The sequence below is a fragment of the Falco biarmicus genome, chromosome 3 (assembly GCF_023638135.1).
Source record: "Falco biarmicus isolate bFalBia1 chromosome 3, bFalBia1.pri, whole genome shotgun sequence".
Classification (NCBI taxonomy): Eukaryota; Metazoa; Chordata; class Aves; order Falconiformes; family Falconidae; genus Falco; species Falco biarmicus.
Genome location: NC_079290.1, coordinates 117,414,786 through 117,426,847, shown reverse-complemented (window position 1 = coordinate 117,426,847; position 12,062 = coordinate 117,414,786). Strand labels below are relative to the sequence as shown.

The following is a 12,062-nucleotide window of genomic DNA, read 5'->3' as shown; positions in this document are numbered from 1 at the left end:
AAACCGTGAACTTTAGTAAAAGGCAATTCTGGCAGGGGGAGATCGCGACCACCGACTCATGTACCACCTACCCAAATGGTACCCCAGACCCATTTCTGGACCTTTCTAACCTTTACTGCGCAGAATCGGATATGGGAGGAGAGTATGTTAATGATTTCCAGGAAATACTATGATTATGCATGAATACTTAATGAATATGCATGAATAAGTTCTATATGAGGTGTCTTGAGTTTGAAGCTTGGTGTGCGCTGATCGTGAGAGGACTCGCTCACGCACCCGGCCGTCAGTAAAGAAGCGTCTGCTTATCTGCATCACATTGGTGTCGATAAGTTCTTCATTCAGAGATTTCGGTAACACTGGTGTGTAAAAAGAAATTAGACTTTGATTCCTTACGGCTCAGTACGTGTGTTTTGAAATTGGAGAGGAGAGCTTTAAAAACAATACGTTGGTTTTTACTGCTGCTCTGGGGCTGTTTATGACTGCTGGGTGTGGAACCGAGATCCACCCAGAGCATCGGGGTGGCGCGCGATGCCTTCCCCGTGAGCTCTCGGTGACCCCCCTGTCTCCCTCCTGCAGCGGGGCACTGCGGGGTGCCCAGCCCCATTGTCAACGGGCAGATCAACGGGGAGAACTACAACTACCGTGGCAGCGTGGTTTATCAGTGCAGCCCCGGCTTCCGCCTCATCGGCATGTCGGTGCGGATCTGCCAGCAGGATCACCGCTGGTCTGGGAAGACGCCTGTCTGTGTGCGTAAGTATGTTGTCAGATTTCTTTAGCCCTGGTGACGCTCAGAGGATGAGAGCACGTGTAAAGCCGTTGTGCAGAGTTTACACGCCCGAGCTGGGTACAGCTGCTTTGCACACGCACATGGCGAGCGTGCTGCACAAGCATCCCGGGGTTCGCGCAGGAGAGCTGTGGCATGGCAGGAGTGGCGAAGCTTTGCTGCTTCGGCAATTCCACTTTGGTGCTTTTCATACGCGGAATTTCTTAACGGGGGAGCCCAGTTAAGGTGTGATTTCTGGGGGGACCAGCCTTTATCAGGGTGCGGGGGGGCTAAAGGCAGATACAGCCCCGCCAGGCACACCGCGGTTGTCACCGTCTTTGAGACCTGTGCCGGAGGAAAGTTAGTCTCTCTCCTCCTCTGATCCACATTCACAAGTCACCTTGTACAACCTGCTCATTTATCTTTCCAGTAAATAAGCTAATTAAGTAAGCCTCTGGAGCTCTAAGGTGTTAATAAGTTTAAGCATCTTCTTATCAATGGACAGTGCAATCCGGCTATTTCATATCGTGATTCTCCAGTTGTTTGCTTTCAATCTCTCCTGCCTGCTTTAGAGCTCTGTGTGCTGAGGCACAATAGTAACGGCAAGATACGAAGTGAGGAATGACCTATCAGCGAATATGCAGATTCCAGCCTAAAAATACGAAACAGACTGAAGCTGTCAAGGTTAGCAATGACTCCAAGATTTGGAGGATGGCTGTGATTCTGCCTGAGCATCTTCAGAAAAGAATTATTGGAAAGGCTGGTTTTGGGTCCGTAGATCGTTTTGAATTTACTCTTGTGTCTGAGGATGCTCTGTTGGAAAAGTTTTAATTCATTTTTGCCTGCCAAGTATATACTTACTAACCTTGAATCAGAAAATCATATTGATGGAGGTCCTCCAGCTGTCAGGCAGATTTATGGAAATGCAGGATTTTCTAAACATCCATTTTCATGGCTCATCTTGTTTCTTCCAGGAGGGACCAAACCCATTAGAACAAAGCAGGTTGAACGTTGCTCGTCCGTATGTGTCTTCTGACTACTGAACCAGCACAGGGCGGGTTCCTGAGCAATTTGTCTCTGCTTTGTGCCAGCTTCTGACTCTGGTGCCTGAAAGCCCCCCAAGCCTTCGTGCTTGCACCTGTAAGGGTGTCTCATACGCAGAAGTTGGCTTTGAAGTTATTACACTAGGCCTTACAGATAACATAAATCTGATGTCTTTAAAGGAGAGCACTGTTGGGCTCTGAAATTAGGTGCCTTGAGGCTTTATTGCTTCTGAAGCAGCTCAGGGCACATTATAATTTCCTATTGTCCTGATACTTTCTCTCTAAACCTGCTGCGGTTGCTTCCTCTGTGTGAACGGGTCTTTTTTGATCCGTGCCAACTGTGGGGAGCCTTTTTTTTTTTTTTTTTTTTATCTGGGACGGAATCCATCACTTGTTTCAAAACATGTATAATCATATTCAGAAGCACCTCAGAGAATCTGACATCTGCTTCCTGCAGCACCGAAAGGCTACCTTGCTTCATATTTTTCAGACCTGTACCTGTCACCAGCTTGCATAAGGAATAAATTCCCATCCCTGTGGTATAGTCCAGCCCTGGCAGTCAAATGTTATGGATCTTTTGTGAGAATTTCATCTTCCCCTCTAGCTTCGGGCTTTGGCAGCTGTACTGCTAAACTGCTGGACTTTTGCTGATGGATGATTACCCTCTTTCAGCATGACAATAATCAATATTGCTTTGTCCTCAGCTGTCGGAAGATGTCGCATTCCTTAAGCAGCCAAAGAAACGCTGCGTGGCATATCCTGACATTTCTTTTTGCGCAGTGGAACTGGCTGCTGTGCTCACAGCGAAGGTCCCTGGGCATCGCTCGCAGCAGGGGCTGCGTCTGCCCTGTGTCGCCCGCCTCTGCCAAGGTGCCACGGAGTGGTCCAGGCAGAAGGATTTTGAATGTCAGGGCTGTCTGTGCTGACTGCTGCTCCAGGTTTTGCCTCTGCACCTTCCCCCAGCGCTGGTGGAGCAGCTCAGACCCTTTACCCTTTTACCTTGTTGCTACCATCAGCCACAGGAACAAGAGCTACACAGAATTCCTCATTTCAGGGATTTAGAAATAAAGGTGTGTCGTCTTCCCCCCCAAATTTCCCCAGCTTAAAGCAGGACAATTTAAGCTTTCTGGACCATATGCTAGAAACCTGATCTTTCTTCTGTTTTTCCTCTCTCTTAACTATCCCTCCAGATGTAACTTCATAGCGCAGTGAGCATACATCTGACGTACACCAGGAAGGGAGAGGAAAACATCAGGTTTCATGACTCTGTGTGTGATGCCCAGGGTAATGTAAGGCAATAGATTAATAGCAGTAGCTGGGGTTTTTGAAGAGGAGCTCTAGGGATTTACGGTGTAAGTCAGTAGGATGCTGGCACTCAGCTGCTTAGAGAGCGGTTCAGAGAATTTCTTATGCCAGTAAAACGAACAAAGGTACTGGCTGTGCTCTCCACTTGATTCAGTATTTCAACAGTGCTGGCTGCAAATCTTTACGTGTTGGTGTGGGTTTCAGGGTTGACGTGGGCGTTTTATGGTCTCCTTCCTTGGGAACTTTTTTTTTCCAGTGGTTCATCCACTTTCTTCCAGGCAAAAAAAGTAATCGCTCCGATTTCTAATTGTAGCCATCACTTGCGGCCACCCTGGCAACCCTGCCAACGGCTTGACGCAAGGGAGTCAGTTCAATCTGAACGATGTGGCTAAGTTTGTGTGCAACACTGGGTACCACCTGGAAGGAGCATCCCAGTCCCAGTGCTTGGCCAATGGACAGTGGAGCAGCACCCTGCCCACCTGCCGCGGTGAGTCCTCTGCCCCCCTGCTCTATGTGATTTGTCTGCGCCTTCCTCGCTGGTTACTCTGGGTTCCTAAGATCTTGCTGTCAGAAATCCATGTAAAGCAAATCTTGCGGTTCCTCAGGAACATACGAGTGATGTTTGAGCTCCAAGGACCTGGGTAGATCGCATGCAACAAACCCGATTTGTCTCTTGGACTCCACTCAAAGTTGTTAACGGACCCTGCCCAGCCCTACATCCTCCAAGACATTGAAGTGTGTGTTGTAAGTGGGGAGGACACAAGAAAATACCAGGCCAGACCCATAGCAGAGGTCAACCTGGTACCCCTAGACCAGCTCATGCAAACCAAACGCCACGGTCTTTGTGCAGAGCCCTTTCTCCTTCGAGGCTGCCCTTCTTCTGCTGGTATTAGCACTCAAGTTCACTTATCAAATTCCCATCCCCTCCCTGCACTCCCTTCCTCTGTACTCCCTTAATCCAGCATCTCTGTGAATACTGTTGCTGTGTTGGTCAAGGAATCGGTTATTCTCATGTATGATGTGAGATGGTTTGGGGCCGGAGAGCAAGGCGCTGCTGCTAGTCCTCGCGTGGCAAGGCGAGAGCCTGCAGCATTGCCTATAAGGATTTTTTCTATTTCTACCCTATACAATCTTAAAAAAAAAAAAAAAAGACTGGGGAAAAAAACCCTTTTAAATTGTGGAAGATGTGATTTGCAGTTTTTCCCCCTTTTCCTGCTCGTTTTTGGAGAATCCTTTGTTCTTTGTTACACCCTTTGTTTTGTTTTGTTTTGTTTTTTTGTTGTTTGTTTGCAGTTGTAAACTGTACTGACCCTGGGCACCTGGAAAACAGCATCCGTCAAGTGCAGCCAAGTGGTCCTCACAGATTCAGCTTTGGAACAACTGTCTCATATCAGTGCAGCCATGGATATTACTTATTGGGTACACATGTCCTTACCTGTCAGGGGGATGGCACTTGGGACCGTGCCCTCCCACAGTGTCTTTGTAAGTTCTTAATAATACCCATCCACCACAGGCTTTCATCCCATGTAGTTCTCTGTTGCTTAGCTGAATGGTTGTGTAAAAAGTCTGGATCCAAAGCCCTCTGTAATCCATGGGAATCCTTCCATCAGCTTCACTGGCCTCTGGATCCTGCCCGCTGAAGGGGAATTTGTGGTCTGAGAAGAGAAATCCTGGTAGACAGAGGTGGTTTCCCTCTGCAGGGGAAGGTGGCTCCCCCTGGGTTTTACTGGTTCTCTGCAGCTCCAGCAAAAGTGTTGCAGGTAGAGAAGGGCAGCAAAACCTGTGCAACACAGATCTTCTTAGGAAGCGGCGTGCAATTAGCCAGGCTGAGGACGAGCATATTTAACACCGCTGGGGCATGGCTGAGTTTCCATACACCCACTCATCCCCGCGGCTTTGAGGGAGGGAAATGACAATGCGATGGGGAAATAAATGCAGGTTTTATTCTGCTGTAGCGCAGGTGCTAAAGAGGATTTGCTTCTTGACCCTTGCTTTATGTTCCTCCTCCTTTCTTACAGTATCCTGGCCCTTTCTGCCGCTGTGGTTTGCAGAGAGAATTGGGGGGTTCTGGGCAATGGTTTGGCTTGAGGTGTCTTTGCAAAGACACAAAAACTCATGGTGGCCTCACACTGCAGGAGTAGTACCTGGTCCAGGAGATCTCCCTGCATTGTATGAAGGGTGTCAGTGGGGGTGTCCCCAGCTTACACTGGGGGGAGCCAAGGTCCAGAGTGCCTTTCCAGGTGACGTAGGGCTGCCCAGTGACAGGAGCAGACCCCTGGCAGACACAGCTAGAACATCCTTTTGCAGACATAACGAGTAGCATAACGAATGGCGGGGGCAGTCAGAGATGGAGCTCCTTACATTCAAATCAGCTTAGCTGTTCCAAAGCCATGATTGTTTCTGGTTTTGTTTTGGTTTTTTTCTTGTATTATCCTTCGACACCTAGTCATACAAAGCAGGTTTGGGCACATTTTCCTTTCCTTTTGTTAGCAGCATGCCACCTCCTCACACTTGCAGCACCCTGCACAGGCCATGGGGAATTGACAAGTGATAACGGTGGGGTGCCGCAGCCGCAGGGGCTCCGAGGGGGTAGTTACCTTGGAAAACCTGGCAGCCCGATATCTCAGGCTCCCTCAGTCCACAGCTTTCCAACTAAGTAAAAGGGATCTCCTTCCTTAAAATGCTGACCATCCCTTGACTTGGAGGATTTGTGGGCACTCCCAAAACTTTGGACACTGAGGTCAGTTTTAAGACTGATCATTTGGATTCATGGGCTTAACAGTTTTTAAAAAAAAAAGACATTTTTGCATGTCTTTGTTTTCTGCGTGTTGAACTTCAGATGTGCTCAGTGCTGAAACTCATACTCCTGTAAAGTGTTTACAGCTGGGTACCTAAAATTACTAGGCACTTTCTAAAACACAAATTAAGGAGGTTGATGCCAGACAAGCTTGGGTTGCAAATGTTGTCTCATGCCTGTTCCTGCGGAGGGAGTAAAACAGGGCTGATCCCCTTTGAGGCGTATGATGGCAAGTCCAGTAAATACACGGGAGCAGAGCCTGACGCATCAGAAGAAACAGTCTTCATACCGTGTACATAAATCCTTTAAAAACCTCCATCCCACCACAGGTTTTAAGCTTAGCTGAGTCTGCTGGAGTATCTGTTATTAAATTGTTAGTTACAGTGTGAGTTTAAGTATTACCTATCAAACCCATTTCCTTGCAAAGCGTCCTTGGTTTTAGTCACAGCTCTGCACCAGTGTATTTCAACGCCCACGTGCCCAAACATACGCGTGCTCTCCTTTTTATTGAAACATACATCATGTTTTCTACCTAATGCCACTATTGGTATTTTTAGACTGTAGCAGAGGGAGATAAGATATCCATTACGGATGCTTTCCTTCAGAAACCGAGTGGTGCATGGCGCTGAGCATCCTCATCCAAACCTGTCTAATAACCCCTGGATCTGCCACTGTATTTGTCAACAGCCTCCCTGTCTCCACTCTGATTGCTAAGCTAAAGTAAACCTATTAATTATTGTTAGCAGCGGGTTTTTACTAGCAATGGTCGAGTGAGCAGTGCTCGGAATCTGCTGGGATAATTTGCTCAGGTGTGACATGGCATCGATTGCAGCTCTGTGTCGCAGGACCTGGCGCTGCCGAGGGTGGGTGGGGGTGAGGGTGTGCATGGAAATACTCCTGTGTAAGAAGGGATGAGCCTTTCCAAGGAACCTGCAGAATGCCTGTCAGCATCAAGACTAGACATTTATGCACAAACCCTTGGCAGCTCTTACAGGATGAGCTCGTGTGCCCCAGCAGGAGACCGATGCAAGGTCTGCTATGCACAGCTGCACCGTGGCGTGAGTCCCTGGGCGTTCGGTGGGCTCTGGGGCAGATGAGTGGGTTTAAGCTGCCAAGGTCCCATGCAGCAACCTCAAATGTGTGCAGTATGGCCTCAAACAGTGCAGTACTTTGCTGTGTCCCTGCTGTACCTGCCTGTGTATGAGCATCACGGGCAGTTCCCTCCTGGTTGAAGCTTTTGCATCTGTCTCTTACAGTGGTCTCCTGCGGCCACCCCGGCTCACCCCCCCAAGCTCAGATCTCAGGGGACAAGTACACCGTTGGCTCCGTGGTGCGGTACAGCTGCCTCGGGAAGCGGATGCTGATCGGCAACTCCACTCGCATGTGCCAGCTGGATGGGCACTGGAGCGGCTCCTTGCCGCACTGCTCAGGTGAGGTGGGCTTCGGGCAGGAGGGGATGGGGCAGTCCAGTCCTCCCACTTCCATCCTCTGAGAGGGCAACCCGATGTGCTTTGCTGAACCAGAGAAATACACATGCTACAGCGGGGGATTGTGGAAGACTCTGAAAATCACTGCGTCTCAGCTCTCCAGTCTCCTGCAACTTGGATGATAAGCTCTGGCACAGAGTAAACCGCTCGGCTGGCAAGACGAGAAATAAATCACTGCAGCAAATGTTTGTGGTGGGAGGTGGACTACAGCCTGCTGCTTTACAGTTTTCTCCGTGCAGAGGCTGTATAGGATGAACATGTCTTATGCAAAGTTGGATCCTTGCATCCTATCTGCAGCATCTGACCCTCTTTCTCATGCGTCCTGGTAAAAGAAGTCCGTGAGGCCCCTTTCCAGGGCCTGACATCTGCTGTTACGACACCACAGCGGTCCTAGGTCTGCACAAGGCAAGTGCAAGCTGGTACAGTCAGTTTTCACATCATCAGCATCTCCACTGAGAGCGCTTTGGCAACAGAAGTCCATCCCCACTCCCATGCCAGAGTGAGAAGGGTCTTGCACTGAAAACATCCTGATAAGCAAAAAAGTCCCTGACGAGACGAGACTTGGGTCCAAGGTGATGGGGGATGCAGTGAGTTGTGTTTGCCAAGCCTTCCTGAAACCAGGGAGCTGGGACCTCAGCCCATGGCCTCCAGCAGCAGGCAGGATGCTGTGCAAAGCCCTCCCCATGCCAGCCCGTCACTTGGTCCTTGGAGAGCACAGAGGCAGCCAAAGTAAGAAGTTAGCTGTAGCAAAGCGTTTGGGACACGTGTTAATTTTTAATTATGCCACTTAGATTTAGCAGCTCCACTTGACCAAGTTTAACCTCTGCTTTGGAAGGCAAAAAGAAATCAAGTGGAGTCATCCTCCTATTCAGAAGCCATATCTGCAGAGTTCTTGATCTGTAGCTACTTGGAAGGGTTTTCTGCTCTAATTCGTGCCTCTTCCCCGTGTGGTTTCCACTGTCTCTCCTGTCATCTGTGTGGGTGGATTTTTTGAAACATTTAGTGCGACTCTGACTGGTTCCTACGGACATCTGTTGGGTGTGATTTTTCTGAATGGCTCCATGGAGGCAGCTTGAGACCAAGGCTGATGGCCTTGGATGAGCCCTCTCTGTTTGGGGACCGGGCAAATGCCCACTACCTCCGAACCATGATTTTCCACCCAGGGGCTTGGGGGAAAAGCTCCTGTTTAACACCAAACTGGGGCGGTACGCCTACAGAAGCAGCGAAGAGGCAGAACACAGCTTGGCTCATCTCCTGCCAAAGGTTCTCTGCTGCGTGCGGAGGATCCCTGCGGCGCCACAAGATGAGACAGAAAGACTTTGATATCGGTTAACACGTGAAAGAAAATGCTGAACCTGGGAGCGTTCTCCTCCTTCTCTTTCCGTGCAAGATGATGAATGCACTCATTATGGTTTATATTACACATAAGGCTGCAAAGGCTGTACCTGCAGCAAGGCACAGAAGGCCTGGGAGCTGGGAACTTCATTGCTAGCTGCAGGAGCGAAATCGTCTTTCCTGGCTTGGGGGTGGATGTGTTTACACAGATCATTAGCGGAGAAAGCCAAGAACAGGCAATACACGGTGTGAGCCCGTGTCAGGCTGCGAGGAGGCGGGCATTTCTCCAGCCTGCTCTGGAGAACCCCTGCGAGGCATCTGCTACAGCTGCTCCCTTCCTCCTGTCCCCCTGCCTTACAGCCGGCAGCTCCAAGCCTTCCCAACTTGTACAGGCGGGTGTTTCTCAGCTGGATCCCTCCCCGCCTCCGTGCTCCAAACCCAACAGCTTCTTGTTCTGCAAATACAATCGGGCATGCTGAGGTGGCTCGGAGCATGTCGTAATTTCTGCTTGGAGGGAAACCATCCACATGACTGATGCTGGCAACCGAGCTGCTGTCTGCTGGAGCAGCTGCCGCAGGAAGCGGCTGCAGCTGCCAAGGGCTCCATCTTGAGATGCAGGAGTTATGGCCGTGGTTTGCAACCAGCTTAAAACCAGTGGGCTCCCAGAGTTGGGGGACATCTCGTCTGGCATCTCCCCGCTCTGCTGATAGCCAGAGTTAAACAGAGTCAGCCACACAACGCAGATCGGTGTGCCGGCCCCCCGAACGCGTGCAGTGGCGAGGGAAGAAGGGCCGTACCCTATGAGTTGCTTACTCTGCTGATACCGTGCTCTCTTCTCCACAGGAGGCAGTCAGGGGATGTGCGGTGACCCGGGGATCCCGTCCCACGGCATTGGGCTGGGAGATGACTTTGATGTCGGCAGCGTGGTCCGGTTCAGCTGCGAGCCCGGTTACATGCTCCGGGGCTCATCCGAGAGGACCTGCCAAGCCAACGGCTCCTGGAGCGGCACGCAGCCGGAATGCGAAGGTACTTTGCCAGCTCCGCATCCTCTCCCACGTCATGCCAAGCCTGCAGTGATGTCTCCAGAAGCAAGGCAGGGAAGGTTGTTGCAACACTGCGGCAGGGACAGCTGCCCAGCCAGCCCTTCCCTCTGCTTTAGTCACCAGGGACAGTCTGGTGCTGCAAGAAATAATACTCATGTTCCCTGTTTCCTCCAAGTAGTGCATGCACGGCAAGGACCCTCAGGTCCCCCCTTCCCAAACACCTGCAGGTCATGTCTCGTAGGAGGGTTTTTCCTCACTGGAGGATGAGTATCGCCTTTTTGCATGCCCAGCTCTGCTCTGCTGTGCAGGCTGCACCGGTATGGTATAAAGTGTTTCGGGTTGTTGAGGTTCATGCCAACATCTGGATTGAGGTATAGAGTAGGAAGAGCCTTTGGGATCTGGTCCTCGCTCCCAGCCATCCCCCAAGAGTGTCGCTCCCAGGCTTGCTGTCCGTGTCTCCTCAGCTGCATCACGTACCCAGCTCGGTGGTCAGAAATGCCCCCTTTGGGCAGAACGCCTGTGGGTACCGCTGATGCATTCAGTGCTGCTTTGGTGAGGAAATGCAGCAGAATGAGAAATGTCAATAGCTTCAAACCCCCGTTAAAGCTGGAACTGGCACATGCGAGAGTCATTTACATTAAGTAGAAACACAAAATGCAAATTATAATCCAGTAAGCATATTTTCATATTTGAAAACCCCAAACCCCTGATTTTTCCATTTGAAGGAGTCAAGTAAGACCCTCTAATCCAATCTAATAAACCCCCAGCCGCATTCTTCGAGCTGTGCTGCTCACTGCTGATGTTTTATAAAAGTGTTTAAAAATCAATTGGGAAATGAACAAAAGCCAAAATGAGGCAGGATACCAACTGCAAGGAGACCTGGGCAAGTGCTGCTCTCCAGCTGGTTTGAAAGCCAAAAGCTCAGAGAGAGTTTGTAAATGAATTGGAAATTTATTCCAAATTGATGGAGCTCTTGATTGAAAAGACACTGAATCATGTTATTAATACACTCAGGTCTTGGGGTTTTTTTTCATTCTCTGGTTGGTGTTTTTTTTTTCTTGCGGTGGAAAGGCTCTGTTCATTAATCTTAGGATAAATAACCCATCAGGTTCCAGCGGCACCAAAATGCGGATCCGTGGCAGCTTTTTTTTCGTAGTTTATGAATAATAATAACATTTTGCCTGTAATGTAGTCATTTAATGTTAAGTGCTGACTGGCCAATATAGGAAAGTCATTTACAGTGATGAGCAGTGTGCTGTGTCTCCGTCATTTGTATTCACAGCCAGTTGCAAGCGCTACAAGGTGTTCTTCTGACTGCGCTTTGAATGCTATATTCCACTCGCTGGAAACGGTATTTATAGGAGAGGGAGAGAAGAGATTAATTTTGGGATTTAATTCAGGGCAAATCAAGATGAGGGCCAATGCTTGGAAGGAGCGGGCATCTCGACGCTGCCGTGGAAAAGCTCCGGCGCGGCAGCAGAGCTGCTCGGCACCTCCGCGGCACATTAGCTCTCTGCCTCAGCCACTTGTTCGCTGCTCTCAGCCACCAAAATTGAGCAAAATCGAGCCTGACGGGGCTTCGCAGGTCACCAGCACTAGCCTGCCCAGGGAATTCAATGCAAATTGCTCTCCAGACGAGCTGCTAGGTGAGCACGGAGGGTCTCAGCCCGTTCAGCAGGAGCAGGGAGCCCGCTGCAGAGGAGCATGTAAGTGCGTGGAGGTCCCGAGGACACCATGCAAATCCTACAGCATAAATAGAAGGAAAGGAGAGAGGAGCTGATATCTCCATTCCAGAGAGAGAGAGCAAGCTGCTGTAATAGGTTCAATGACAAAGCGTCTCCTTGACTTTGAAGTCAAGGGGTGGGTATTCAACCGTCGATGCTTTCCTGCGCCGGCTCTGGTCCGCGGAGGGATGTGCGCGGCCGGCGGGAGCACAGAGCTTCGCAGAGGGTCACCTTGAAACTCATCGGCTCTTAATCCCAATACCTGTCACCCACTAGAACTTTTTCAAAGAAAATCGAAGGAATAGGGAGGCAGGAAGAAGTCACAACTGATTTTTTTTCTTTTTTTACAAAATGCACAAATGGTTTGGATTTAAATGAAGTGCAGGGACTCCTGGGACTTCTGCTTCAGCCTGTGCTATGTAGCTCCAGGTTTTCTGTCCCTGGTAAGAGCAGCTTCCCTGGATTTCCAAAATCGCTGATTTCAGGCCTCATTTAGCTTTAATTTCCAGCAAGTTTTTAAAGTGTAAACGGAATTTTATATTCTTTTTTTCCCTTCTTCTCCTTC

The 12,062-nt window shown here is 49.7% G+C and overlaps 1 protein-coding gene across 1 annotated transcript in view; it reads left to right on the top strand.

The window, feature by feature from the left end:
- The window catches only part of CSMD2 (CUB and Sushi multiple domains 2), a 305,956-nt gene that overhangs the window by 270,389 nt on the left and 23,505 nt on the right, over positions 1-12,062 (top strand). The window contains exons 53-57 of the mRNA XM_056332990.1: positions 577-750; positions 3,425-3,598; positions 4,405-4,593; positions 7,165-7,338; positions 9,574-9,756. Coding sequence (XP_056188965.1) covers positions 577-750; positions 3,425-3,598; positions 4,405-4,593; positions 7,165-7,338; positions 9,574-9,756 — 894 coding nt within the window. The remainder of the gene's footprint in view (positions 1-576; positions 751-3,424; positions 3,599-4,404; positions 4,594-7,164; positions 7,339-9,573; positions 9,757-12,062) is intronic.